The sequence below is a fragment of the Struthio camelus genome, chromosome 3 (genome assembly GCF_040807025.1).
Source record: "Struthio camelus isolate bStrCam1 chromosome 3, bStrCam1.hap1, whole genome shotgun sequence".
In the NCBI taxonomy this organism is placed as follows: domain Eukaryota; kingdom Metazoa; phylum Chordata; class Aves; order Struthioniformes; family Struthionidae; genus Struthio; species Struthio camelus.
In genome coordinates, this window is record NC_090944.1 from 34387180 (window position 1) to 34413049 (window position 25870).

The 25870-nt window shown below is 44.1% G+C and overlaps 1 protein-coding gene across 1 annotated transcript; it reads right to left on the reverse strand.

The window, feature by feature from the left end:
- Positions 1-11304: 11304 nt before the first annotated feature.
- On the reverse strand, positions 11305-21117 carry GCM1 (glial cells missing transcription factor 1). Its single transcript, XM_009687059.2, has 5 exons — positions 20706-21117; positions 18676-18928; positions 17265-17377; positions 16112-16240; positions 11305-13168 (listed from the first exon to the last, which is right to left on the reverse strand). Exons 1-5 carry the CDS (start codon positions 21021-21023, stop codon positions 12485-12487), a joined length of 1497 nt encoding a protein of 498 aa, XP_009685354.2. The 5' UTR covers positions 21024-21117; the 3' UTR covers positions 11305-12484.
- Positions 21118-25870: the final 4753 nt, after the last annotated feature.

The following is a 25870-nucleotide window of genomic DNA, read 5'->3' on the forward strand; positions in this document are numbered from 1 at the left end:
CCAGTTAAGAGTTTCAAAAACATGCACAAGGATGTTCACAAGGTGTTTGTTTAAAAGAAAGCAAGAAAACAATGGAGTCCGTTTTGATTTTTTTTTTAACCCCAACAAAATTCCGTAGAGCGTATGCCAGTATATTTGGAAGGTGGTGCCAACATTAAAATGGCTACATTATGGGGTGCTTTTTTGCTTTCATCTTTTCTACTGCTCTAGCTGAGAAAAAAATACATATATACCTTTGAAAAAGAGGTTGGATCTCAGAATTTAATGTTACATGTGTTACTAAGTATTAATAGTATATGTAGAGAAACAGACATTTTTAACTTGATAGTGTAAGAAATCACTCAGTTTGGATGCAAGTCTTGTCCTTTATGCTAGGACTAGCTGCTTTCTTGGTAAAATGACTTACATACATAGTGGTTTGCTTTAGAGGAACAGTTGGTGCTTTGCCATGCCTCTATCTTGTCTGGAATTTAGCTCCTGAGGACTTAAAATAATTGTTTAAAGTGCTACTCCTAGATAATATTGGCTGAAGCATAGGAGCTGCAAACGAAACTAGAACCTCTTACTGGATGGAACCATTGGAGGTGAATAAAAGTGGCATTCTCCCTTAGCTACAGCTTCTCTCAGCTCTAGTAGTATAGCCCATCTGAAAGCGTCCAGAGTCCAGATGCACCCATGCGACATGTGCGCCTAGCTTTCGAGGCAATAAGAGATGATAAAAATACACAGCACAGCATGATTGAGACATGCATTCTGAATATGAATAGGAAGAAAATCATGACACAGGACTGCATTTGAAGACAGTAGTCCTGCATATTTCAGGACCGACAGTCTTCCTGCCTTAGCAAGTACAGCTATTTTGACAACTTTTGAAGATGCCAGTAGCACACAGGTTAATTTGGTCTCAGCATGCTCCATGAGAAATAGCTGGGCCTGATGCAGAGCTGAGAAAAATTTAAGACTAGTGAATTCTGTCAAATTAAATAAGTCTTTAAATGTACACGGTCAAGATCAGTAGACTTTTTTTTAAACCCATATTTTGTTTCTGAATGAATGTACCTTCCCTTGAAAAGATGTATACAAACACTGTGACCTCTACCTGTCTCCAGGCTAATTTACACCCTGACTAAATTACCTTCATTAATTCTATGTGTGTAACGGCACAAGGTTGCTAAAAGATTACTAAAACATAAATAAAGCTTGGTTTAGTTGACAATAATTCTTTTTTTTTTTTTTGGCAAAGGAATTTGCTTGCTTGATTTTTTTTTTTCAAAATAGTGCTACCCTTTCTGTTTGTTGCAGCTTAGTAACAAGGAAGAACTTAGGGATGTGGCTTTCTGATTTCCAGGTGCTTAGTGCTACCAGTGCAGAATGATGCTATTCTGCCACTAGGTGGCAGGCCACAGTTTGACGTTTTCTGTTGTACTTTCCAAATTAGGTACCTTCATTTTTCCCCAACACCTTCTTTAAAAATTGAGAACATTCCAGGAAAACAGAGAAAATGCAACAAGCTATAATTTACCTTTGGGCATACCTTGCCAGGCATTCAGCACCTTAGGTTTCTGTGCTAGTAAGGCCTCCATGATAGCACAACTGAAGGGGAGTAAAGAGGAAGGCCAGCTGTTACCGGGACTTTAAGTGTCTGAATCCCAGAATGGAGCCATCAGTCCTGAGTCTGACTCCCAAGCGCCAGGGGACAGCTTCCGAATGGGATCCAAAGCAGCCAATATGCTCTGCAGAAACATCCTTACATGACTAAGTAAGATATATTGAGAAGAAGTGCATGTTAAACACCGCTGTTTGGAGAGCTTATATTCCCAACACGGCAATCATGATTTCAGACCTTGCCCTGCTCCATACACTTTTGTTCAAAGTCCAAGTTTGTTATGTCAGAGTCGATGGCCAGGCAGACATAGTCTTTCTCTTTTTTTTGCTGACGCTGTCCCACGGTATATGTAATGAATCTATTTATTGTAGAACAGCTTTAACAAGAAAGACTGAACATGTGCCCCGAAATCCTATAAAGCCGGTAAATGTAGGCAAGGAGGTGAATGCAGTCCCTCTCAGGCGGGGGGAGGGATGAACCCGTGAGCTGAAAGTGGATTTATACCTTTTATGAGAATCTCCCCCAAACTCTGATCAGGGTGGTACAGCACCACCTGATACTTTCGGAGACCAAGAAAGACCAATCCTTTCTCATATTTTTAAAGATGATACTGTGAGGGTGCCTCACTCCAAGGGGACTTCGAAAAGCTCCTTCCTACACTGTTGAGAAACTAGGTTTAGCTCTAGTACTTTGCAATTCAATATTTATTAGTCAGGGTTGGCCAGTTAAGGTATGTTTATAGGGATATCATGTTTACGTGCAACAGCTAACTGATCTGAAGAAAAAAAGGTAGGCAAAATACTGGTCCCTTTTCTCCTCTTCTCCCTCATGTCTTCACTTGAATTATGGCCACACAAACAGCTGACTTGGCTCACCTGGGGGAGGAGCAGAGACCTCAGGCCTGGTGAGGAATGGGATTCAGGGGCTTAGTGTAGAGGAAAAGGCATAAGCGTCTTAAAACAATAACATAAAGGTAAACAGATCAACACCTGTGAAAGCAATGATCAGTTACAATCAGTTTTCGCCAGGAGTATATATATATATATACGTAGCAGAGCTTTGGGTTTTTCCTTCCTAGCTGATCTGTCCCAATGACTGTGATTTCCGCAACAGCAGCACTCCTCGACATGAAAACGTAGACAGAGACTAATGTTCCAGCCACCACGTCCAACATGATGTGCAGAATGAAAATGAGCTATCTGGCATCTGCACCAGTGCTAGCAGAGCTGACTCTGCACTGCCTGGGGGTTGCTGACCTGTGCTCTGCAATTCCCATGTACAGAAAGGCCCAGCTGCACTAGAAGCTACTTAGCGGGAATGGTATTTAAGCTAAATGTAATTACTCTCTTCTAGCACAGCCAAATTGTTCTCTGCACAGATTAATATATGGATGAGTATCATCAATCTGATTGCTCCTCAAAAGCTTTTCCATTTTCTCTCTGCAGTGAGCAATGGTGGCTCACAAATCTCTCAGCTGAATCCCTCTCGCCCAACTTCACCAATTTGGGGACTTCTTTCTGGTGGTGGGGGGAACCAAGGCAAAGATAGCTCCTATTATCCAACTTTCCAGAAGACCTTTGAAAATCAGGGTATTTTTCACAACTTCTCTACCTAGCTTTCAGTAGAAATCAATGGAAAGGTCTTTAATTTGTTTTGGATAATGTGACATCTGCCTTACATGACAAACATGAGTACTAGCGGGTCAGTTCAGTACTGCCTTGAAATTTAATCACATGGAAAAGAAAATATTGAATACCCTTAAACTCACCTTGAGTACACATATTAGTAATTGACAGTGTCTAGACAGATGGTGATCGGGAAAGTAAAGTCTGGGAAAAATAAACTTAAAGTTATTAAAGTCAGCTGCGTTTCCCAGTGGTAATAAAGCAGAAAGATCGGGGGGGGTTTGGCTTGTTTTTTTGAACTTTCTGCAGCATCTGACAGAACAACTGTTGTTGCCAGCAGTTCCATTTGGAACTTGCTCCCCTTTTTAAGAAGTCTTTTTTTTTAAAGATTTCACATTAAAAAAGTCTGTAGAACCTGAAAAACTACAAGAAGAAGAAATCTAATGATAAGATGAATATTTGTCTGGGTATGTGCAAAGCAGTGAATCCAGTTTTTCTTCTTTCTTTCCAAGGAACTCTAATTTAGACAGTCTTTTATGAGATCAAGATCAGACACTGGATCGTAAGCATGCATGGTTACTGTGGTTCACTAGGACGAAAAAATCATTATGGGGCACACTGCTGATAAGCTGGTGATCTCTGAGCTTCAACATGGCATTATTTATGATTATCTTATGCTAAAATTGCTATTTTGCTTCCCATCAGGCCTGGAAAATCCTTTGCTGTAGAACAGTTGTGGCCTAAACAAAAATTAAATTTATTGCTTGTGAACAGAGCAAAGATTACTGTCATCCCAGTTCCACAGTGAAGACATTCAAGTTAAGTTTTCCAAAGCACCTCAGCGAACTAGTTACCCGGTCCACCTTAAATTTAGTACTCTTTGTCCCACTGTAGTATTCAAGGACTAGTAAAAATGCTCCTTGCAGAGGTATTACAGAGCGTGAGAAAGGCCTGAAAACATGTGGATGAAGGTTAAGTGTCTAATTTTTTGAGGGGTCCTCGTGTTTCAGCAATGTGCAAAATCCACCTGGTTCGGGGCTGGACTGGGCAGCGTCTGTATGGTTTAACAGAGGGCAGGCTGGCGAGTAGCAGAGCCTGAGGCTCAGACCACAGCTTTCCACCCGTTGGCCCTGGCGCTCACAGCCTGCGAGCAGAGCTGCCATATGGCTGTAGAGACAACCCAAACCGCAGATCTCCATCTCCTGCTGCGTGAGACTGCCCGTTCTCAGGAGGTCTAAGGAGGATTAGTCTCCATGGCGTTGGCTGTCTGAGGCATTTGGGATTGATGATGGAGAACCTGGTGGGGCAGTCATAACCGTAGCAATGCCCAGACCATCCACATTTTCAGAGAGAGGTGATCTTGGCCAGCACTGGGACATTATGTGAACTTGATCCTTCTCTCGTTCTGCTCTGAAGCTTGCCCAAAAGGCCAGGCCTGGAATAACACTCGATTCCTCTAATGGACAAAAGTTGGCTACAGAGAAACACTTTGTTTCTGAATCCTAGATGGACTTAGGCAGGAGAATTATGTTCTGGACTATACCACTGGGCATAATGCTTTTCATGTGCAAGAATTTTGAGCTCAGTGGAGGTAGTTTTGAGCTCCAGCAAGTCTGTGCCTATTAAATAAGAGCAACCTGCCTGCACAGTTAGGCTAAGGTAGATCAGGACTTTCTGGATCACAGTTTTGGCACTTAAAATTCAATTCCTAAATAATTCTTCAAAGGCGTTCTGTCTTGACTAGCTGTCATGCCTAACACCATTTTGCTAATTGCAGTGGTGTGACTGTAAAATTTCTTGTTGGCGAAATGAGATCCTGAGAAAAGATTTTAATGAGTTTCCTTTACTTACTACAACTCTGCATTTAGGCATCAGCAGGACTAAGATGGGATAAATGCTGCTAAAGTTACAGTCATTATGGAGATGAAGAGACTATTTTGATGAAAAAAGACCACATTACCTAGTTTATCTGGATAATCACAGCTACTTGCAGCAGCAAACACAGCTGTGCTACATGCTCTTCAGTGCGCTATATCAGAACGTGCTTGGATGCCTAAACCTGTTACTATTTGCAGACAGATTTTTAGCCAGTTCCCTGAGGAAATGAGGTGTCATGCATTCATGCTGTCCGTCTGACAGTTCCCACCAATAACTTTTGAACCTGCTGACCAGTTTCCAGACAAATTTGCCAGAAGGACCAAAGATTCAACAATACTGAATTCCTACCGGTTTGCGGAAAGTAGGTAATGAGTGGAAAGAGATGCTGCTAGTATTTCCCTGGAGAGAAAGACTGTCGTGAGTTCTGGTTTTAGTTTCCATGCTATCACAAATAGTTTTTATACTACTGAAATAGTTTTATAGTATTGTATTGTTAGACATCAAAAACATTCACAAGGGAGAGTGCCGGGAACCAAGGAACGAAGCCCAGCCTTCCCAGCTTCTGCCATTCAAGAGCACATTTTAAAAGAAATAGGCAGAAGTTCAGAGCAAGTGCCTTTTTGGGGGGGGGCAGCTGCCTCGTTTTGGCGAAATCAGCCTCCAAGAGTAAGTTTGAAAACTGCAGGTCTGTTCAGTGCAATGAGAGGAGGGAGCAGAGCGAGGGCAGGAGGTTACGGCCCGGCTGAAGGAGCGACTAGCGCTTGGAGAGCAGCAGCCGTGGGCTACGGCCGCGGTGGTGCGGGTGGCCGAGAAGAACTGGCGGGCAGCGCTTAAACATATCTGCTGAGGGGAAACTCTGTGCTTGTGGCTGCGTAGCGCTCTTACCGGAATACAGCTTCCAAGAGAGCCACCGCTTAAAAACACTGAAACGCTCCCTCAGCCTCTGGGGGGGGGGGGGGGGGACCTTTTCGAGAAAGTATTCGTTTTACAGGAAAGAGCGAACGGCAGGCTTCATCGCGGGGTCGGGTGAGCGCAGGGGAGGCGGGAGGACAAGCGCGGCGGGGTGCCGGAGGGCTGCGCGCTGCCTGCGGACAGCGAGGGACCTGGGCTCCCCCGCGCCTGCGGCCCCGCGAAGCCGCGGCGTTACGGGGTTACGGCGTGCGAAGGGGTTAACAGGGTGCGGGGTAATTTAACGTCCTCAGCTCCCCCCCAAAACAGCTGCAGAAGGTGCTCCAGGAGGGAGCAGGCTTTAGCTGTACGTGAGATAAGTACCTTAAAAGGAGCAATTAGTTATTTTCTGAAAGCCTGTGAGAAGACACGGCCGTATGGCAAAAAGTTTTAGTATCATTTCCAGGAAGAATGCTGTAAATATTTTGTCTGAACTGTTTCAGTTACGTGAGGGCTTGTCAAATCACGCCAGAACCCCCTGCTAAGTTAGCTGTAAAACAGCTCGGGAGCTCGGGAGCGTCCCAATGAAGCTAGAGCCGGAACATACCTCACCGAAACGGGAGGGAAACGCTCTGCGGCCGTTCTCGGCCGTTCTCCGCCTCCTCCATCCGCCTACCCCTGCCTGCCGTTGCCCCGGCTCCATCGCAGTCCGCGCCAGGCTGGGCACGGCTCTCCTTCCGTCACCGCCGGCGGCGGGAGCCCCGAGCGCCTGGCCGGAGAGGGAAAGCGAAAAGCAGCCGTGGGCCTCAAGTGGCGTCGCCCTACGGGGTCGGCGGGGGGTGAGGGGGGAAGGGGCTGGCGCCTTGCCTAGCTCGTCCTTACAAAGAGGAGACACTCACGGTTTTCATTTCTCCGGGGATGGCTCCTGACAGGTACATGGGGCCTCTGGGAGGTTCAGGGTCTCGGCTGGGGGAGTTAACGTGTAAAAGTGAGGTAAAATCAGGGCAGGATTAGAGTCCGGCCTAAAGTTTTCTTCCTAGGACGCGCAAAGAACGACAAGGGCCAGTGCCCCCAGTGGAGTAAACGGGCACGACACCATCCGCGTACCACTGATTTTAACTCGCTTCAGGCAGGGTCTGCTTCTTCCTCCCGCGTTTCGCCCGCTCTTTCGCTCTTTCCGGCCCTCCGTCGCACCCGCCAGGTAGCGAAACCCAGGGGACGGATGTCCTGAGGCAACGCACGCCAAACAACCCCGCTCCCCCAGCAACCTAATGTCTGCGCGTGCTTGCGCCTTGGCGGGCTCTGCCTGCCGGGGACACCGCTCTGCCCGGGACTGAAATCCTCCCGGAAACCCCTGTCTTTGCGGTGACTTGAGCAGAGGAAATCTGGAAGTCTGGCCAACAGCTTCTCGTGATACGCAACATTTACGCTATCCACAGGCGTTAGCCGGCTCACAGCTGCTCAGGCGGCAGCTGCTTGCCATCGCCGCAGGCGCCCGCACCCTGCCCCACCACCGCGGAGGGAAAGCGCGGGTGGCATCCTGCCGCTCGCCTTGCTGCCACCTGTCCCACAGATGCGGGAGGGGTGAAGGCAGCATGTCGTCGTCCCGCCGCTCCCAGCCTGGCTTTGGGGCAGAGGAGAAGCCCTGCCAGCCAGCCCCTCACCGCAGCGTCTTGGCGGGGGGATGGGACCCGACCCTTGTCCGCACCGTCTGGTAACTCCTCTAGAAAAGAAAAAGGCGCTGGATGCTCGGTTGCCTCGCGGCTCTGGGTGCCAAGAGGACGTTACCCGTGCTGCAGTCTGTGTTATTTATGACTATTTGTCTTTAGAAGAGCAAATATATTGAGCAACCCTTAGTAACAGAAGACTTAGAAATATGTCAGTGATGATACAATTACCAAATTATGTGAAGAATTGCAAGTTCGAATCTTGGCATAACTGGTTTTGAGAAATGAAAAACACTCTCATCTGAAACGAGCCCTCCAAGGTAGTTTTGCTTCCTCAGTTGCTAACTGGAAACAGAAGGAGCACGTTCAGTGTGAAAAGCTGGCCAAAGCCCCTTCCCGGCTTGCCCTGTCCTCTGCAGGGACGGTCTTCAAACCATGCCCCAGGAGCTACTTGCCAAACAGGACACCATCTCATGTTGTTTCCAGAAAATCAAATAATTGACAAGGAGAGTGATGGAGGCTTACGGAGTCCACACGGCTGATGCTGTTGTCTGCACGGCCACGGAGGCTCTGTACTGCTGCCCAGGATGTCCCCAGTAAGTCAGGCTTTTGGATGACTTTCCAGATGTGCTGCGTGGCGCACAGCTAATTCAAACAGAAGCATCTGAAAACTGCAACGGTCCGGCCTGAGAAAAACTTCCTTTGATCCTAAATGTTGGTGAATTTATCTTGTGCAAGGCAAAAACCCCATAGCATCTGCGGACGACAGCATCTCTGGGAGAAGGAGGTTCTGTCAGGGCCAGCGTGTATGCAGCTCGCACCTGATCCTGGTCCACACCGCTCGGGGTGTTCACGTGTGCAGCATTAATATCTGACTTACGCTCCACTTGCTCTGATTACTGAGCGCATCTCTTTTTACTCGGGCACAGGCGGACTTTATTTATTCTTTTCTCTTTTATAAATGGTGCTCCCTTCCCATGCTTGTTTGCCTCCCCTGGACGCCCTGCCACAGCCACTGCCCTGCCCCATGCAGCCCTCTCCTGGAGAGGCAGGCGTTATCCCTGCTCGTGTCCAACATAGGGGCCACTTTTACATTTTGCTTGCAATAAAGCAGCTATAGCAAAAGGCAAAAATCCCAAAGGGTGTTGGACACACAAAACTAGTAGACCTCCCAAAGGCCTTGCTGAAATACATGTTTTTATACAGGTACCTGGGGTGTGTCCCCTAAACCTGACTCTGTGGCAGTCCTTTCCACTCCCAGCAGTTTGATGCACTCAGTCCTTTTAAATATAGAGAGAATGCATTTAGGCGCATGTTTTAGGAAAAAAGTTCATAATCTTGCAGTTTACAGTCTCAGTCTACCAGAAGATTTTTTCTTTTTATGTACTAGTGTTTGGAAATGAAAACATCTGATTGTACTCAGGCTTACTGTTCTTTTCACATGCAAAGTTAGAGGCCCTGGGGAGAGGAAGGCAGAAGAAAATGGTCAGGGCATGTGCCTGGGGCTTGGGAGACATGGATCAAATCCCTGTGCTGCCTTCTCATGTCTCCACATCAGTGTAACTGAAAATAGAAGCATTTCTCCTTCTTGCAATGCCATTCTGAGGATAAATATCTTGAAAAATGGAGGAGTCCAGATACTGTCTTACATGGTTGACACTGCTGCTTCTGGTTCTGTGTCCAGATTTCAACTTTAAATGTTGCATGAGACAAAAAAACAGATACATCTTTGTTTATGTAAGATAACTGTCTGAGTAACCTTGTTGTGGTGCTTCTGATGGCCTCAGAAGAGCCATTATATATATAGATGTTTTTCTTTTGAGCAATAATAGAAATTAATCTCTATTATAAAGGGGCAAATAATGCCCCTTTAACATTGAGACTAGTGCTTTCAGAGTTAAGAAGCTGGGGGAGTAGTGAGTGTAGACTATCCATGCCATGTAGGGATAGTCAAATAAGCTTTGATAGTAGTTAGGAGTGTCTGAAGCACTGATAAGCCAGAACACAATACGTTGACCATGTAACCAACCATATCCTAAGCAACTCGTCTCTTCAGCCTTCCTAATATTTTGCTGCAGTTGTGCCTTACAGAAAACAATTTTCTGCTGCAGAGAATAAGGTTACAGAGTGCTTGCCAGTAGATCCTCACATGTAAATTGGTAAGTCTTCATGAAGATAACCTGAACAACTTTAATGTTCAGTATATTTAGTTCAAATTGCAGGGAGAAATGCACATAATGGCGTCTTCCATGCCTGATTCTTGTCACTGCCCACAATTTTAAATTTAGTTGGGCAAATACCTTAGAGCTGGTTAAAAGAGGCTTGAAGTAGCAACATATATACATTTCTTTTCACACATCCCAAATATATTAAAGTCATTTTTGCAAAGGTCACAAGTGGGATGGCTACCTTCATACTTTGAGCCAAATAATTATAAATTTGGCACGATATTGATCCAACGTACTGATTGTACCAAAAATGGAGGGAGTTACCGCCAACACAAAAGTCAGTGCAAGAGCATGGAAAGGTCAAACTGACACTGGCAGCCTGTAAATCTGGAAAGCCTTTCTGTGCTTCACCTTAGAAAAATCACATAGTCACCGTGCATCTTGGTTTCCTCATTTTTAAAAGAGGATAGCACTTCATCACGTGTGTATCCTGGAAACATGCTGGGTGCAATGAGCTGGCTGCGAGCAGAGGCTGGACTCCCCCTGACTTCGGGGTAGCCATCAGGCCGGGCACACAACTGGAGCATAGCTGCGGGAGCCATGGCCCTGAGGTGGCCAGGCGTGCCTGGGGACACAGGACTACGAGCTCCGGAGCTACGAGAAGTCACAGGCACCATGTTGCTGAGGGTCTGTGGGGCAGGGCTGCGCTCACGGGGGTAGGGTTTATTTTGGAAGCCTCTCGGTTCAAACTTAAATAGTCAGACTAAAAGCTTCCCACGTATCAGAAATACTGCTTTTTGACAGGTTTGGTAGTAGCAGTCTTTCAGGGGGCTTGACCTGCAGGAAAGAAAGTCAGATATCAGGAGAAGAAGTGCTAGCATTTGAGATGGTGAAGCTGTGGAACAGGTTCTGAGATTGATCATCAAATCTCCTTTGCTAGAAATTTTAAAAAGCAGAATAAGGACGCGGTAGGTGTAAAGCGGATCGATATTACCAGCTTGTAGGCACAATACTTGAAGTACCTTCTAGCCATACATTTGTATAATATCATCGATGAAAGGCAATAGTAGTGCAATAGAGAGCTGAAGAATTTAGAGGAAAGGTGAGATGAGGAAGAGCAAAGCGGCACCGGGCTGTGGTTAGCGCGTTACATGGGTCCTGTGCTGGTGTAGCCAGTTTGGCAGTCACAGAAAAAAATCTCAGTTATGGGACATGTCACCCAGGGGCATCTTCTCTCTGTCCCTCCTTGTGCATTGCACATCCTGAAGCACAGGCACTTATTGGTTTTGATTTGTTCAACTTTTCATCTTTTGAAGATAGAGGTTGTTGTTACTCTTGATCAAAATTTTCTTCTCTAAGTTATTGATCTGAACAATCATAGTGTAACACACAAATTTTGGTACTTGGGCAGGAGTACCCAACAGATTAAATAAAAATGTGCTGAATTAACCCTCGTGTACAACAGTGGACTACCATATTGTGATCTCTATTTAGATTTTTTCCACATAAAAAAAATCACTACACATCCACTGTTTCATAAATTGCAATAAACATTTTGAAACACTCTTTAAATATAATTTGTCCTTGTCTCAGAAATCTCTCTAAACCCCACCCTTCATTAATGACAGCAGTTTCCCTAGTAACTAACATATTCCAAAGTTTAAAAAAAGAAGAGACAATCCAAATAAATGAAAACAAGCAGAAAACAAGACAAATGATAAGACTGAACCTGTTTGACAGACACCAAATATGTCCCAGTCTGAGGTACTCTGGAGTTTTTATTGCTGCTTGTTTTGTAATACTGTTCTCCCAGACTCACCTCAATAAAAAATTTATTTCACCTCACACTGTCTGGGCATGGCTTGCTTCAGAGGGGGAGCAGGGATAGGTCCAGACCGCAAAATCCGTGTCTAACTAACTCTAAAGGCTTGGTAGCCTGCGGAGCCAAGGGGCACTGACTTCTTTATAGTTAAGGGAACGAGTCACGATATGTGCCTCCAGGTCAGACATCCTTCACAGCTGGCCAATACATTTAGGCAACCAGATTCATATTGTGCACCCTACTTTTTCAAACAGATGTAGGGAACTGATAGCTCCTGATGAAACGTAGCTTACACAAGTGATGACAAAGTTGGGTGACATGGAGGAAAGGGCACTGAAAGATTTATCTGAAATGAAAAAACTGAAAAGTGGCTGGAAAAAACACCCTGAGCATATGCATATGAGAAACTAGATCAAGCAAAACACTTGTGGGACTGGTGCAATGCCATTAAGAGACCTAGCTCACAGGCAAAGAGTACAGAAGGTTACATGCAGCTGCTGTGGTCTTTGAGGGCATTTATCTATACCGCCCATAATCCTATATGCTCAAAAAAACAGAGTATTGACCGGGGCATGAAAAGCTGCCAACCAGAGAGGTAGTGAGGTAGTTTGTAGGAAGAGGTGACCCCTTTTATTAGATCAATGAAACAGTGGGAAAAAATAACAGTTAAAAAATAACAGAATAGCAACAAGCTTCTGGGCATAAAAGCCCTTCTTTTGGTCTTAAACAGGAGTTGAAGAGGGAATCAGAGTGGTAGCGCGCTGACATCCACTTTGCAGCAGGAACGGCCCTTTGCCAGAGGCAGACAGAGAGAGGAAATTTAAATCCAGTCACCGTAAAGGGTACAGGTTAAAAAACACCTCACTGCTGCAGTAGTCCAGGTTCAGACCTCGCCGCTCATCTTCCAAGTCCCGTCCGTTTGCTTTCGGTGGCGCCGAGCAGTGGTGGTGTTGGTGGTGGTGGTGGGGGCTGGCTGGGACAGGGTAGGACTCCTGCTGCGCCAGGTGGTAGAGCGAGGAGGGGAGGCAGATGCCGCCGCTGGCCGGATGGGGTTTTCCCTCGTAGGACGCATGCCCGGCAGGGCTAGTGTTGGGCCTGAAGGGGTCATAGCTGCCCTTGGGTGCAGGCTGGATGCCGGCGCGGGTGCAGAGGGGCTCGCCGGGCAGATGTGCTGGGGCAAGCGCAGGGCCACGGCAGCCCTGGGGCGCAGCCGGCAACCTCCCGCCCGCCCCGCTCTTGTCCCAGCGCAGCAGCTCGCCAAAGCCACCAGAAAGGCCACAAGCTGGGGGCGCAGCTGTGGCCCCCGGCCCGCTGAGCTTGTCGCAGCGCTGGCTCAAACCTGTGCCCTCAGCGTCCACCCCCAGGTACGGCGACTGCCCCGAACTGCTGCTGAGTATGCGCTCCGGAGAGCTCCTGCCTAAATGTCGGCTGAAATGGCCAGGGAGGACATAAGCTTCCGGCTTGGAAAGAAGCATAGACAAAGACTCGTGGGTCTGCGTTTCACCTGTTAGACACTTAGGAAAGCAAGGTGTAGTTTAGCAAGGAAAAAAAAAAAAAGGTAATAGTTTAGTAATACAAACTAAAAACCCTCCTGTAAAAGGCCCTTACGAATGCATTTAATTAGTGCAGATAATATAGATGGAGTTGTAGAGTCTTCCCTTAGAGCAGTCGTAGTGGTTTTTAGGGGCAAGCTGAACATCGGTTCCAAGATCACAATTCTGGATTCAGTTCACCATTTTTTTTGCCCAAATCCTATTTTTAATTAAACCCATTGGTAGATCTATCCTTTGCAGCTCTCCGAATCAAGTCTCAGCATATACTAAGGTAACCCCTGAAAATGGAGTATTCTCATATAGTTGATATAACAGAATTTAAATAATTCCTATGGGGTTTAGAAAAATGAAATAAGATCTCTTTAATTTATTTTTTTTTGAAGTGACTATTTCACTCTAATAATATTACTCTTCAGTTTTTCAAGAATCTTTACTGCAGTTTTTAACTGATTAATTTTCCTGCATTTAAAATTTTTGCTCCATGAATAGAAATTGCATTCAAAGAAGGAGCAGTACACTAGAATTATTCTGCTAGGCATTTTCTTCCTGCATATTTTGCAACTTCTTTAAATGCCCTAATTATTAGATTATAATTCTGCACATCTTAATTCCTTGCAAAACATCCATTCTGTGCTATCATTTATGATTAGGGCTTATAGGTCTCTGGTCTTTGCAGTTCTGCTTTTCCACCCCCTTAATTATAGTGATTTTCTAACTTGTTGACTGCAAGAGTAGCAAAGCTCCTTTGAGCTATTCTCAGCCTACGATAAGGAGAAATTCCAATGACCTTAGGTAGGACCCAGCCCTTCTTCAGCTGAAGAACGGCTCACGCCTCACAGAAAACATCCTATATATCACTTGATCAATTTTTGGCTCATGTATTTTCTACAGTTCTCCTTTCTGCTCTCTTGTAAGCACATTGAAGTAGAGTCTTTTTTAAAAAGACTTCTGCCAGCTTCAGCGACACAAACATTGCATCTGAAATCGGATTCCTGAGTTTGTCCTATCCTAACTGGTCATGGCAAGAAGAAGAACATGATGGATTACCCCCGAAACAAACCTGCTTAAGAGAAATAAACTAGAACGCCATGGTGTAATTCTGAATCACTGGAGCAACTACGCAGAGTCACCTGAAGAGTCGGTTCAAAGATTATACATTTCTAACATCTTTGGTGCATTCCTTGTCCCACACAATTTGAAGTAAAAACACTAGGAAGATGTTGTAGGAAGGGAAAGATCAAGACCTGTCTAGAGGAACCTGCACCTCAGTAAGACCATTTGGCCCAAGTATAAAAGAAACAAAGCCACCCGGCTCAATAACATTTCCCAGATTAGCATTATTTCAGTGCTCACAAGGACAGAATTAAACCTGCAGTATGAAAATTATTGTTCCTGTATTTGAGGGTGCCTTAGCTCCTCTGTGGCATCTTCTCCATATTATTGGAGACTTTTGGGACACGTATTGATATGGAGAAGCGTGATCCCATCTGCAGTACTGCAAGCAGGGAGCTGGTGGCAGGAGGGAAGCGGGTGCTGTCGCAGGCTCCCTGGGTGATCCCATCCCTCCTGACGAACTCTGATGTCCACCCTGGGTATCTGCAGGCTGCAGGGGCAACACCCTGCTCTGGGCGCACTTCTCCCACGGGGAACCCCCAGGTTTATTTGGTGGGTATCGAGTCTGCCAATAAATCAGCTGTTGAAGAAACTGGGTTTTCTTAAGCAAAGGTGGGGGGGACCGGAGGAAAAAAGGCTTGTTAATGACAAGTGTGTTCTGTCGAGATATCATATGCAGTATATAATAAGTATATCATATAAGTGATGTTAAATACATTGTACACTATAGAATACATTGTATTCTATAGCAAAAGAGTGTACGGTGTGTGTTGCGTTTGTGTGTACACATATACAAACCCTCCTCCTGAGCTTAGTTATTGCCGAAAGGATTTCCTGGTTTTCAAGTGTTCATTTGTTACAATTTTCTTCTAGGGTAGTGCAATCCGTATGTAAGTTAAACCCGGTTAAAACTTCCTAGCCGTTCTCCTTCTGTCCATACTGATAGACTAAATGTCTGTTTTCTTTATGAATAATGTTGATCCTGGAGCAGAACTAACAAATAACTTGCAGGAAAGTTTTCTAAAGGCAACTCTTGCATATAAGCAGGGAAAGATTTGGGGCGCTAAAGCTGTGTCCATGCTGCTAAATAAAACAAGTCCAAGGACTGTCATCAGGGACTGGATCAAAGGCATGGCCTGGCTGCATCCGCACTACACCCTGGCCTTGGGTGACCTCTGGACCTGAAGTGGAACAAAGTGAGGGGCACATTGCAAGCCCACCGAAGGGAATTCTCACAGAATCAGCTTGGGATTCGTATAGCTTGGCTTGTGGCACGATGGCATACAGGGGCACGGGAAGGTGCAAGGCCAGCTGTATGTGGTGAAGAGATCCAAACCTGGTACAGCGTGTCCAGACTCTACCCGGGAACGGTCCCCCGCACACGCCATCTACCTGACTCGTGCCCAGGCATTTTGTCCACGTGCACTAGCTTGCACTGACCAAGACGACGTCCGGGCCCCTGTGAGGGGTGACATAATTGAGCCTGGTCTCTGACGCTGTCTTGATCCTCAGCATGGGCACAATCTCCTGCTCCCATCAGGCCCAAAAGGGTTGGCCGCTGCAGCCCAGGGATGCTGATGGGGAACGACAACACTGAGCCAAGCCGCCAGGGAGCTTGGGACAGTCCTGCTCATGCTGAGCCCCCCCTCTGCCTGTCTGATCCCAGGGCAAAATGCAGAGACGCAAAGGCTGGTCATGCCCAGAGCCAAAGCCCAGATAGCCTCTGCAGTGAAGCTCCTTAGACCATGGATCACTCACCGAGTAATGTAACATATCAATAGTAAAAGTTACCTCAATCTCCCGAATTCTTTTAAATCTTGGACAGGGGTGAGAGAGAGCTGTCTGTGCTTTTTGGATTGATCTTCTTGCTTCTGCTTCTAGTTTTGTTTCTGGTCGGGGATGATCATGAGCCCCTTTGGACTTTAGAAAGGAATTGTGATATGTTAAACTTAAAAGTAGAACCTTGTTATTAATCTTAAGGGGGGAGAAGGATTTGTAGCACAGGCCAAGAATAAATATATGGGCTGGATTAATGCTTGTTATTTAATTAGACATATTTAATATCAGCTCAAGTCACAAACATATCTCAGATGAAGTCTGATAGGGAAGAAATTTTCTGAAATCACAAAAACAGAGTAGCACATATGCGTGCGGAAGAGGCTTCCCACACTAGGGACCCAATTGAAGCCACGAGGTCTTTTGAAGCCTAGTTACAGCATCCTTGCACAATTGGTTCCACTCATTTCAAACTTCAGACAGTGTTTATCAGCACATAAATTTCCATTAGATTCTATGGAGAATTAATTTTATTTAATCTGCTTGTAAGTGAAAGGCAATCATAAAGTCTCAGTACTGCTGGCTAGCTCCTAAGGAGGTCTAATCTGCTGGAAAACAAGACAGTCCAGTCCAGTGTGTAGCATACTAACCTAGGACTACACCTTCCAAAAATAGTGCCCATTATTTAAACATCAGACTACACTAGTTTCCAGGTAAAAGTTGCACATAATGTACACATGTTTTTTTCCATAGACAATCCCTGGGGTACAACCATTTCCTACTCTAAGATATCTTCATACCTATATGTGGTGCCCTGGAGAAGGGGTTAACACAACATGGCATTTCTGATTCTTTGAGGATCTGTTGTTTCCTGTGTGCGTATGTCCAGTCATAGAACATAAAAGTACAGACTAATTTAGATTGGAAGGGAACTCTTGAGGTCTAGTTCAGCCTCTTGCTCAAGTAGGGCTAACTTCAAAGTCAAATCAGGCTGTTCAGGAACTCGCCCACTCATTGTGAACTTTTTTCTCCTTGCAACCATTTAACTTTGTCATATTAAATGATCCTTATTAGTTGGAACAAACAAAAGTCTTCCTTTAGTCCAAAAAGCATAGTCTTTATAGTCTTTATAATCAACTTGCATAGTATAAGGTAATTTTATACCAACCTGAAAGAATATGAATTGGCCTTCATGCCTCCAAAAGTTGGTAACTGGGTAACCGCCATGGCCTCGGCAGGAAATGAGCCTCAGGGGTCCACTGCAGTTCGGACAACATTTCCCTGGAACGTAGGTAGTAATATAGAAATATTTTCTATGCGGTACCAAGTCAGATAAATCCTAGCTGGGACAACAATTTGTGAGCAGTGGAGTGCTGCTCTTTTTTTCTGGGCTCAGAAACGACATTGAGAAAAAACTAGGCAAAAAACTTTCAAATATACAGAAAATTTAACCTAAGCAAATTAATTATTACCTTTATTCTACTTCATTTTTAAATATGACTGGCAAGGATTATTTCTAGTATAGCTTTATCATTTAATATGGTCAGTTATGCCCAAGGAAAGGGCTTTTACCTTTGAAGGTTTTTGAAATTTTTCTTTCAGTTGTTTTTAACTTGGAATTTTCTGGAGTGTCATATATGTTCTTGCTCAATTTTTCTAGAGGACACCTTTCTGACCTCAGTGAAATCTCGATTAAAGTCTTTCTTCATCCAAAATATTCATCAGTTCCAGAAACTAGTATGAGCTAACTCTACTCAACTATCAAAAAATTGTTTGAAATAGTCTCATTAAAAATGTCTGTCCATCTCCCTTACTCTACTTGCATAGTCTTGTCTCTTGCGACATTCCTATTCGGTCTACTTTTCAGTCATCATAGTTTATGAGCAATATCTTTCCTGCAAGACTTCCCTGAGTTACGTGTGGGCCCTTGAAATAATGATGTTGACACTCAGGTCAGTGGGAGCAGCACAGCAGAAAGCTGCTTGTATTGCCTCACTTTCTTGGTAGCCTTGCTCATGGGTCTGTGAAGGGCAGGAGCCAAAGCGTTACCCATCTTCCATCAGAAACAGATTAAAATTCTAGCGTGGAAAACAGGACTGAAAACAGAACACCTTTTCTTCCGGGAAAGATATTTCTGCAGGGTAAAGAGAGGAGGAAAAGTTCTGAAACAAATTATTTTTGCCTGGAGATCACCTTTAAGTTAAGAAGTGTTTTCCTGCGAGCATCCTGTGCACAGAAGCAGGAACTCACCTGCCCCTCTCTGAAAGTCAGTGCTCAGTGGCAGCTGGCCAAATACCACACAGGAGTTTCTGCCATTAACCAGGCTGCAAAAAATATTTTCTGACAAGTCAAATTTCAAAAAGGAAACAACCAAGCAAACGCCTCAACAGTAATAAATGTAAGACGTGTTGCTCCAGAAATCAAGAGCTACGTTTGGCTATAGGGAAAGGCAGAAGAAAGAATGGCTATTCCAATGGCTCTCCTCTACCTCAATGTCTTTTATGTTATATTTACTTATTAACTGTCCCATAATAAAGAGCCCAAGGCTGGTGTTGCTGCCTTCACATAGTCATACTTACGCTGTTGTTTTTGCCGAGCTTTGTCACATATGGCTGGTCTTAGATAGATCTTCCTCCCATCCAGGGTTGAGCAGTCATTGCCACAGACCACCACCCCAAGGCAGGACTTTTTTAAGATGCGAGAATTATGGTTGTTGGTGTTTCTCATTGCCCAGCTACTATGGTGCCGCTGAGCGTTTTTATCCTCGGAGCTATAGATATGTTTTACATAGGAGTCTGGCCATTCTTGAAACCAGTCTGTCTGTTTCACATCCTGTTAAGAGACCAGCGAAAGCCGTATTTTAGGCCGGGAGAGAAAAGGGCTTGCGTATGAGCCTAAAGGACCTGCTCTTCCGCTGGATCCCATCTAGCCGAGGCCACTCTCACACTGAGGAGATGGTGCTGGTTTGTGGCACCCAGGAGGGGACAGCAGAGGGGAACATGCAGCTCCCCTTCGATCCTGCAAGCCGGAAAATCTGGCCAACAGGCTGCTCTCGCTCTCTCTCCAGTCCAGCTCCGTGCACAGCTGCCCCAGCAGAGGAAGGTGAAATAGCACATACTTTCCTTGCACGCAGCAGTCACACAGCTGACTAACTTCTATTAGCTTTCATGGCAGAAATCTCACTTTGCAGTTCTGGCCGTTAACAACAGCGTTATACTGAATCACTTGGCTTGACTCACTGTGGAAAAAGGACACCTACTGCATCAGGTAGAGCATATTCCCAAATTTGTAGGGCTTCAATTCTAGGATTTTGGTTCCTTTTGGCGTGAGTGTCTTGAAAGATTTCCACAGCAATTTTTATGAAGTCCAAAACAAAGAACATCTTGGTCAGGTTTTATTTTCACTATCATGGACAAAACAAAACAAAAAAACCCTCTAATACTTTTAGTAAAAAATACTCAAAAGAGCAATAAAAATAAAACTACATTAAAAAAAAAGACAAAGGGCTAACTGCACATTACCTCAATGGCTAGAGCCACAGTAAAATGCAGTAAGTTATAAAGCATGAAACATGCTCTATGATAGTTTTTGAAGGAAAAAAGGCTAGTGATAATAGGAATACAAAAAACTTGGTAGGACCTTCCTTGAAACTGCTGATTCCAGCCTTCTCAAGCCATTATGGCAACAGGAGTATGAACTAAGAAGAGAAAAACTGTATTGCCTGTTCTCACATAGGAGCCATCCGAGAGCATAGGGATGGCTGTGGGGAAACCTCCTGGCTGAAACGCAGGGAAAGGTGACCTTGGGGTGGAGGGCAGCAAAGGAGGCAAGCCTGACTGGACAAGGAGGCTTTGGGTGAGCAAAAGTGATTTAATAAGGAAGGGACTGGGATCAGGTAAGGAGACAGAGCTGGGTAGTGAAGGGGCCCAGCAGGAAGAATCCGCTATAAATATGCCAAGGTGAGACATGAAGCTGGGATATGGGATGCCTTGGGTTTTCAGTGGAGAGCATGAATGAGATTTTTAGAGAGAGGACTAGAAAAGGACTCAGTGGGGGAAAGGTCACTATTCTGCCCCTGTCAGCAAATCTCTGTAAAACAGACTTTCACAGCCTGCATGAAGCCAGCTTTTCCTAGGTAGCTGCAAGAGGAGCATTGCCTCTATGTGGAAAGTCAGCCCAGCTTGCCTGGATGCACATTCGTAGCAAGGCTCAATGCAGCTCGTGGGTGCTGCGCTCAGTCCTCATAAAGCACTGCCCACATCCTGGACATTTCCAATTGAACATCCAAAGCAGGAGATAATTATTTCCCCTGCTTTCTCTTCATCTCATCCACCAGTGGACTAGAAAGGCAATGAATCTGCAGCATCACTATTTTTAATGCATAAACAGTTCTTTCAATAGTACACTTAAGGAAAAATGCCTGGGAAGCTCAACATTTCACAGGATGTTGTCTAGCTCTTCAGCAAAACACTGTGCCATAGCTCAAGGCGGCAAAGAGAGTATAAAGCCAATGAGGTATAGATCACGGAGAGAGTATTTCAGATCAGTGGTGAAGTGAAGGAGCCAAGTCAGGATTGGATGAATTTCTAAGACACAGACACATACATACCTGTGGAAGTTTGATGTCATTGATATCCCAACTTGCCATTTCTCCATTTCGGGAAGTGGAGTCCTCCTGTTCCATAACAATATCATCTGCACTGTTCAGCATTTTTGAATTCCTTCCCAAACTTCGCAAGAAAGTCTCTACTGGCTGCTTTTGAAGTTGAGTGGCTGTCAGCACTCTTGAGCAGTTTACAACCAGGAAGCTGCTTCCTGAAGCTAAATGATAGAGAGGCTGCTCATTAAAGATAAAAATCAGTGTTCTTCTGCCAGAAAAACTTGTTCCATTAAAAGCTTTGCAAGCCAACAATGTAGTGGAAAACATAGCTAGAGACAGAATGGCATCTTACAGAGGCATCGGTAAAGGCAAGCAAATCATGCCTTTGCCATCTGCCTGGCTTTGCTCATTCTCCTCTCACACTGGGTTTATAGTCTTGTAACTCTGCTAACAGACTCTTTGTACATGGGATTAGACTGAGGCTCAGTATCTCCAGAGCTGAACCAACCGGCCAGCTCAGCCCCTGCTAGGGGCTCTTTCAGTCGTTGCCCACCCATTAAACTCTCCTCATACTGCACCCGGCAAAGGCGAGCAACGAGTGGGGACTACTATATTGCTTCAGATGAAATATCTCTCAGCCCTTCCAAAAAGTGCTGGCACCTCTGAGAGCTTATCAGTTACATGAAGGATGGGAAGTGTAAGAAAGGAGGTTGGGCTACCTGCATTTTCATATCTCAAAAGCAGACTGAAGGGGAAAAAAAAGAATGGCATGGTTGTTAAAACCGACAGTTCTTGCCTGGAGTCTTGTAAAGTGGGCAGTTGCCCTCTTTTGAATTTCAGTATCAGCTATCCCAGGCATAAAAATGTTTAGGGGGTTGTTTCCTTTGGCAGAGATCACTCTTACTGAGAGAAAAGGTGAATCAGAACATGGACAGGCCAATTTTATGCTTCTGGAAGGTGAAATAGCTTCAATGGTTTCAGAGACGTCCCTGTAATTTACACTAATTAAGGATTTGTTAAAGGCAGAGGAGGGAGAGAAGAAGCAAAATCTGCTGGATGTAATTCTATTTCATATACTTGTTAATATTAAGAATAATTTATTTTATTGTTGTTTCTAACTCTGCATATACACAGCCCTTTGAGAGTCACTTAATCGTCATGTCCTTAGTTTACTTATCTGTTAAAGTACTTGTGATTTTAATTTATTATGTTATACTACCATCCCTAAAGCAAGAGTTTGTCAATACTTGCAAAGCGCCCTGAGACCTTTGGCTGTGAGATGCTGCAGTGACATCCTCAGTGCCTCACTTTGGGCGCAGGCTGTGGCCGAAACGCAGCCACAGAGGGACGCCTGGCCAGAGCTAGCACCAGAGTGCTTAGCCATTTGAAGTGCAGTTGGTTTGAAAACAACTAAATCATGACAGATTCAAAAAAGATGTCAGAATATAGGAGAAGGGAGAATACAGGAGAAGGGAACATCACTGCTTAGAAATACACGTGGCTGTAAAAACATCAGGTCTTCATATATTTTCATATTGCAGTTACAGTGAAGATGGAGACAGTAAAGTCAGGACAAATAAAATATGAGCTGTATTGGAAAGTGGAGCTGAATTTACTAAACGAATAACCTTTGACTATTACTCGCTCTAAAACATGAAATGATTTGTTATATAATTCAGAATGACAGCCCCATTGCTTTTAAAATTACTTTTCAAGAAGATCTAGCTTAGAAATTGATTTTTAATTTCCTCCTCCTTAGAGAAAAATTTAATAATTTACCATGGAATATTTCTTCTTTTATTTTACATTGATAAAGATGAAACAATGATTAAATATTAGTTTAAAGTTTAATGAATAGTAATACACATTAAAAACAAAGTTACAGTATGTCATACAAATTTAAGTCCTTACTGGCAAAGGCTGAAACAGCAAAAGCGTCAACCTCGAATTACATGATGATGTGGCCTATTACATTTCTGATTGTTATGTGTGTAGCTTTAGCTACTATTGCACTGTAGCAGCTTTACAAATTGTAAGTTTTGATTTTTTTCTTTTTTCTTTTCTTCTTTCTTTCCTTTTTTTTCTTTTTCCTCCTCTCCTCTCCTGTCTTCTCCGCTCCACTCCTCTCCCAAAACCTCGGAGGTGTTCTCTCCATGGGCTTTGCTCCAGCAATGAGCCAGGAGCTCACCCAAACTCCCTGAGCTGCCTCTCCCTTCTCATACAGCCAGCTGACATGTAATGAAGGAGTTAGAGCAGGTTAGATTAGTAACTGATTAGTTTAAGGTTGATGGAGACCTTTTAACTCTATTTTTCTGCTGTTTGGAACGGCAGTTGGTTTTATCATTTATCTGCAATACATTCTCTGGTCTAACTGGAAAAATTAGAGAGTAGCACGTGGTTGATAAAAAGAGGCGCATATAGGAAAAATCTCAGCAAGGACTCATACACGCTACAGGAATTACTGCGTCAAATTCTGTAGTTGATAAACATATGAATATATATATAAGCATATAAAAGTATATAAGCAGCTGTGGTAGTTCTTGCTTACGCTAAAACTGAGGAATTGCCTGGCTCCTCTGAGGCCTTGTTCTGAATAGTGTTTCTCCCAGCTAACTTCGGTTCCCTGAAAGTTAGCTGTCCAATATAAGCAAGCTGTGTCAGCTCCCTTTATACGCAATGCAGATTTATGTACTAGTAGAGGCAAATTATTCCTGTCGTCCTGGACAGTTCAGATAGGGATACTAATGCTCTAGACGCACGTCTTCACTGGTTGTCAGAGGAGCTGAGACAACTAATTTAAATCATATGCCTAAGCATTAAACAGTTAAAATTATCTGGATAATACCTTAGATTTCCTTCCTTCCTTAAGTCTGACTCTTACGATATCAAAAGAAAGAAAAAAAAAGATGTTCAAAGTACGAATAGGGTATAGAGAGACACAATAATGGTTGCCTGAGTGGAAAAGTGCTTGAAAAAGATTTGCTAGAAAAGTTTGATAGAACATGCAAACTGATAAAAAGTTACTATGCAAATGTCAAAGCAGAATTAACTTGATTTGGAGAGCACAGGTAAGAAAAACGGGAATGATTATACTGCAAAGACGTGCTGTAAGTGGCACCTCAGTTTGACACTGGAACGTGGTGGAATTGATTGTGCCTGTTGAACAGTGTCACCTGTAATTTCCCATTGGATTCCTGCCTACAGCTGACGTGGAGAGAAGTGCCTCTTCCAGCTTGAACCACGAACTGGATGCCTGCTTATTCTATCCCAAATATTTGAGCCATGCATACAGCAGCTCAAGTTAGGCCCTTAAAGAGCACCAAAACACAATGGCAACACATTGCCTGGAATAGGTTTCTGTTTCCTTGAGAGGTGCTGTTTCAATATAAAGAGGGTTTTGTGAGATAAATTGTAACAGTGAAAGTAAGCTAGTTCTTTTCCTGCCCTTTGGTTTGGTTTTGTGTGCTTTTTTTTTTTCTCCTTGTAAATTTTCATCGTCACAGAAAGTGAACAGCAGAGTGTAACCAGATTCTGGTTAAGGTCCAATGTCTAATGTTTCTGTTAATGATCTGGAAGGGAAGAAAACAGAATGGAAGGAAAAAATGTACAGATTACAAAAATGCGTCCAAATTAAGCCTTCAGAGGAAACTAACTATATGCCATCCAGAGTAATTTATATGAAGAAGGGTAATATTTAAGGTACTTATTTCTCTTACAGAGTTCTGAATAACTCATGGCAGTGACCTAGGGATCGGCATGGATATTTACACAAATAGGAGGTGTCAGACAAAAGCTACAGAATACAGGGAGATTGAAGAAATTATAACTTTACCAACTCACAGACCACCACAACTTTCTCACTTACGCTACTGTGCAAAAGTACGAGTCCTTCCTAGAGCCCTTCAAAGGGCTCAAAGCACAGGAAATACGTAAAGGCTGGGACTGTTTGCTCTAGAAAAGAGACAAATAAGCAAGAACTCACTAAAATGACTTAAGATAAAGAAGGGTCCAGAAGAAGCAGAGGGGAGCATCTCTTTGTTTAACAGCACAAGAGCCTGGAGGCATAAAGTGAAAACAACTGGCAAATTCAAAACTGAGGCAAAGGAATGCATCTGTCACTCACTGTATGGTTAATATTGATTGCTCTCATGAAAGCTGCTTCCTCTCCCTACAAGCCTTGCTCCACTTACTTCTTCAGACCCTTGTGTTATAACATTACTGCTAGGATTGCTGTAGTATGTAATGAAGGTTGAAAGTTAGACAAGACTCAGGAAGGAAAATATTTAAAGATCTGATATTCAATACTTATACCTGTGTAATATCTAAAATATATTAAATTACAGTTAGAAAGAGATATTAAGCCTCTTATTTATGGCTTATAGCAATTTTTAACCAGCAAGGATTAGAGAGGTTTCTTCTACATCCCTTACAAGTACCTGGTGTTAGAAACAAGATTAAGGATTACAAAAGAGATTGTGTATTACTAATTTATGTGACCGTACAAGTTAAATTAATTCAATGGAATCTGCAAACTCTGATTTGGAAGGACAGTCTTTCAAACCACAGCCACAGACAAAACTAAGGAGTACTTCAGTAGTTATCTATTACAAGAGATCTTGGGCTGGCGAAAAAAGAAACTTGGAGCCCTAAAAAGCTTCTTGCTTTCAGGTTCACGTTTCAGAGGACAGCATGTAACATTGCAAAACAGGGCCTTGCGAAAGCAGTTCCCTCTCCGCGGCAGCTGACTGCTGCTGCCTTTTGTTCAGGTGCCAGGCTGTGGTGAAATGCAAGGACGCGTGGATGTAGGCTATTACACAGGGGTTCACAGGATCAGGCTCCTTACTTGTATTGTTTTACTGTCCCGCAAAGAAGATACTTTTGTCAGTGCTATCATCAGTCTTCCTTTTTCCCTCTTTGGTGTCATCTTTCGGTTGATGATAACCTTTACCTGATTTCCAGTGCAGTTGGTGGCCCTTTACATGGCCTGAGCTACCTATTCCAGCGTTTCTGCTAAGTGGACAAAGCCCAGTGCCTGCCGTTAGCTAGTCGTCCTTGGCTAGTACAAAAGTTTGCATACGGATGAAGATATCTTAAGCCAAAATAATGTAACATCAGAGCTAGCCAAAGCAATGAGGTGAGACTCATTCCTACCATCTGAAAATCCAGTTTGCTTT

Excerpts from the sequence above, each read along its gene's own strand:
- GCM1 (XM_009687059.2), bottom strand. The coding sequence starts at position 21,023 with ATGTTTTCCACTACATTGTTGGCTTGCAAAGCTTTTAATGGAACAAGT. Across the intron at positions 16,241-17,264 it reads GCCAATTCATATTCTTTCAG|TCCAAAGGGGCTCATGATCA; the intron begins GTTGGTATAAAA and ends TCCTTTCTAAAG. Across the intron at positions 13,169-16,111 it reads AAAGAATTCGGGAGATTGAG|TGTCTAACAGGTGAAACGCA; the intron begins GTAACTTTTACT and ends TGCTTTCCTAAG.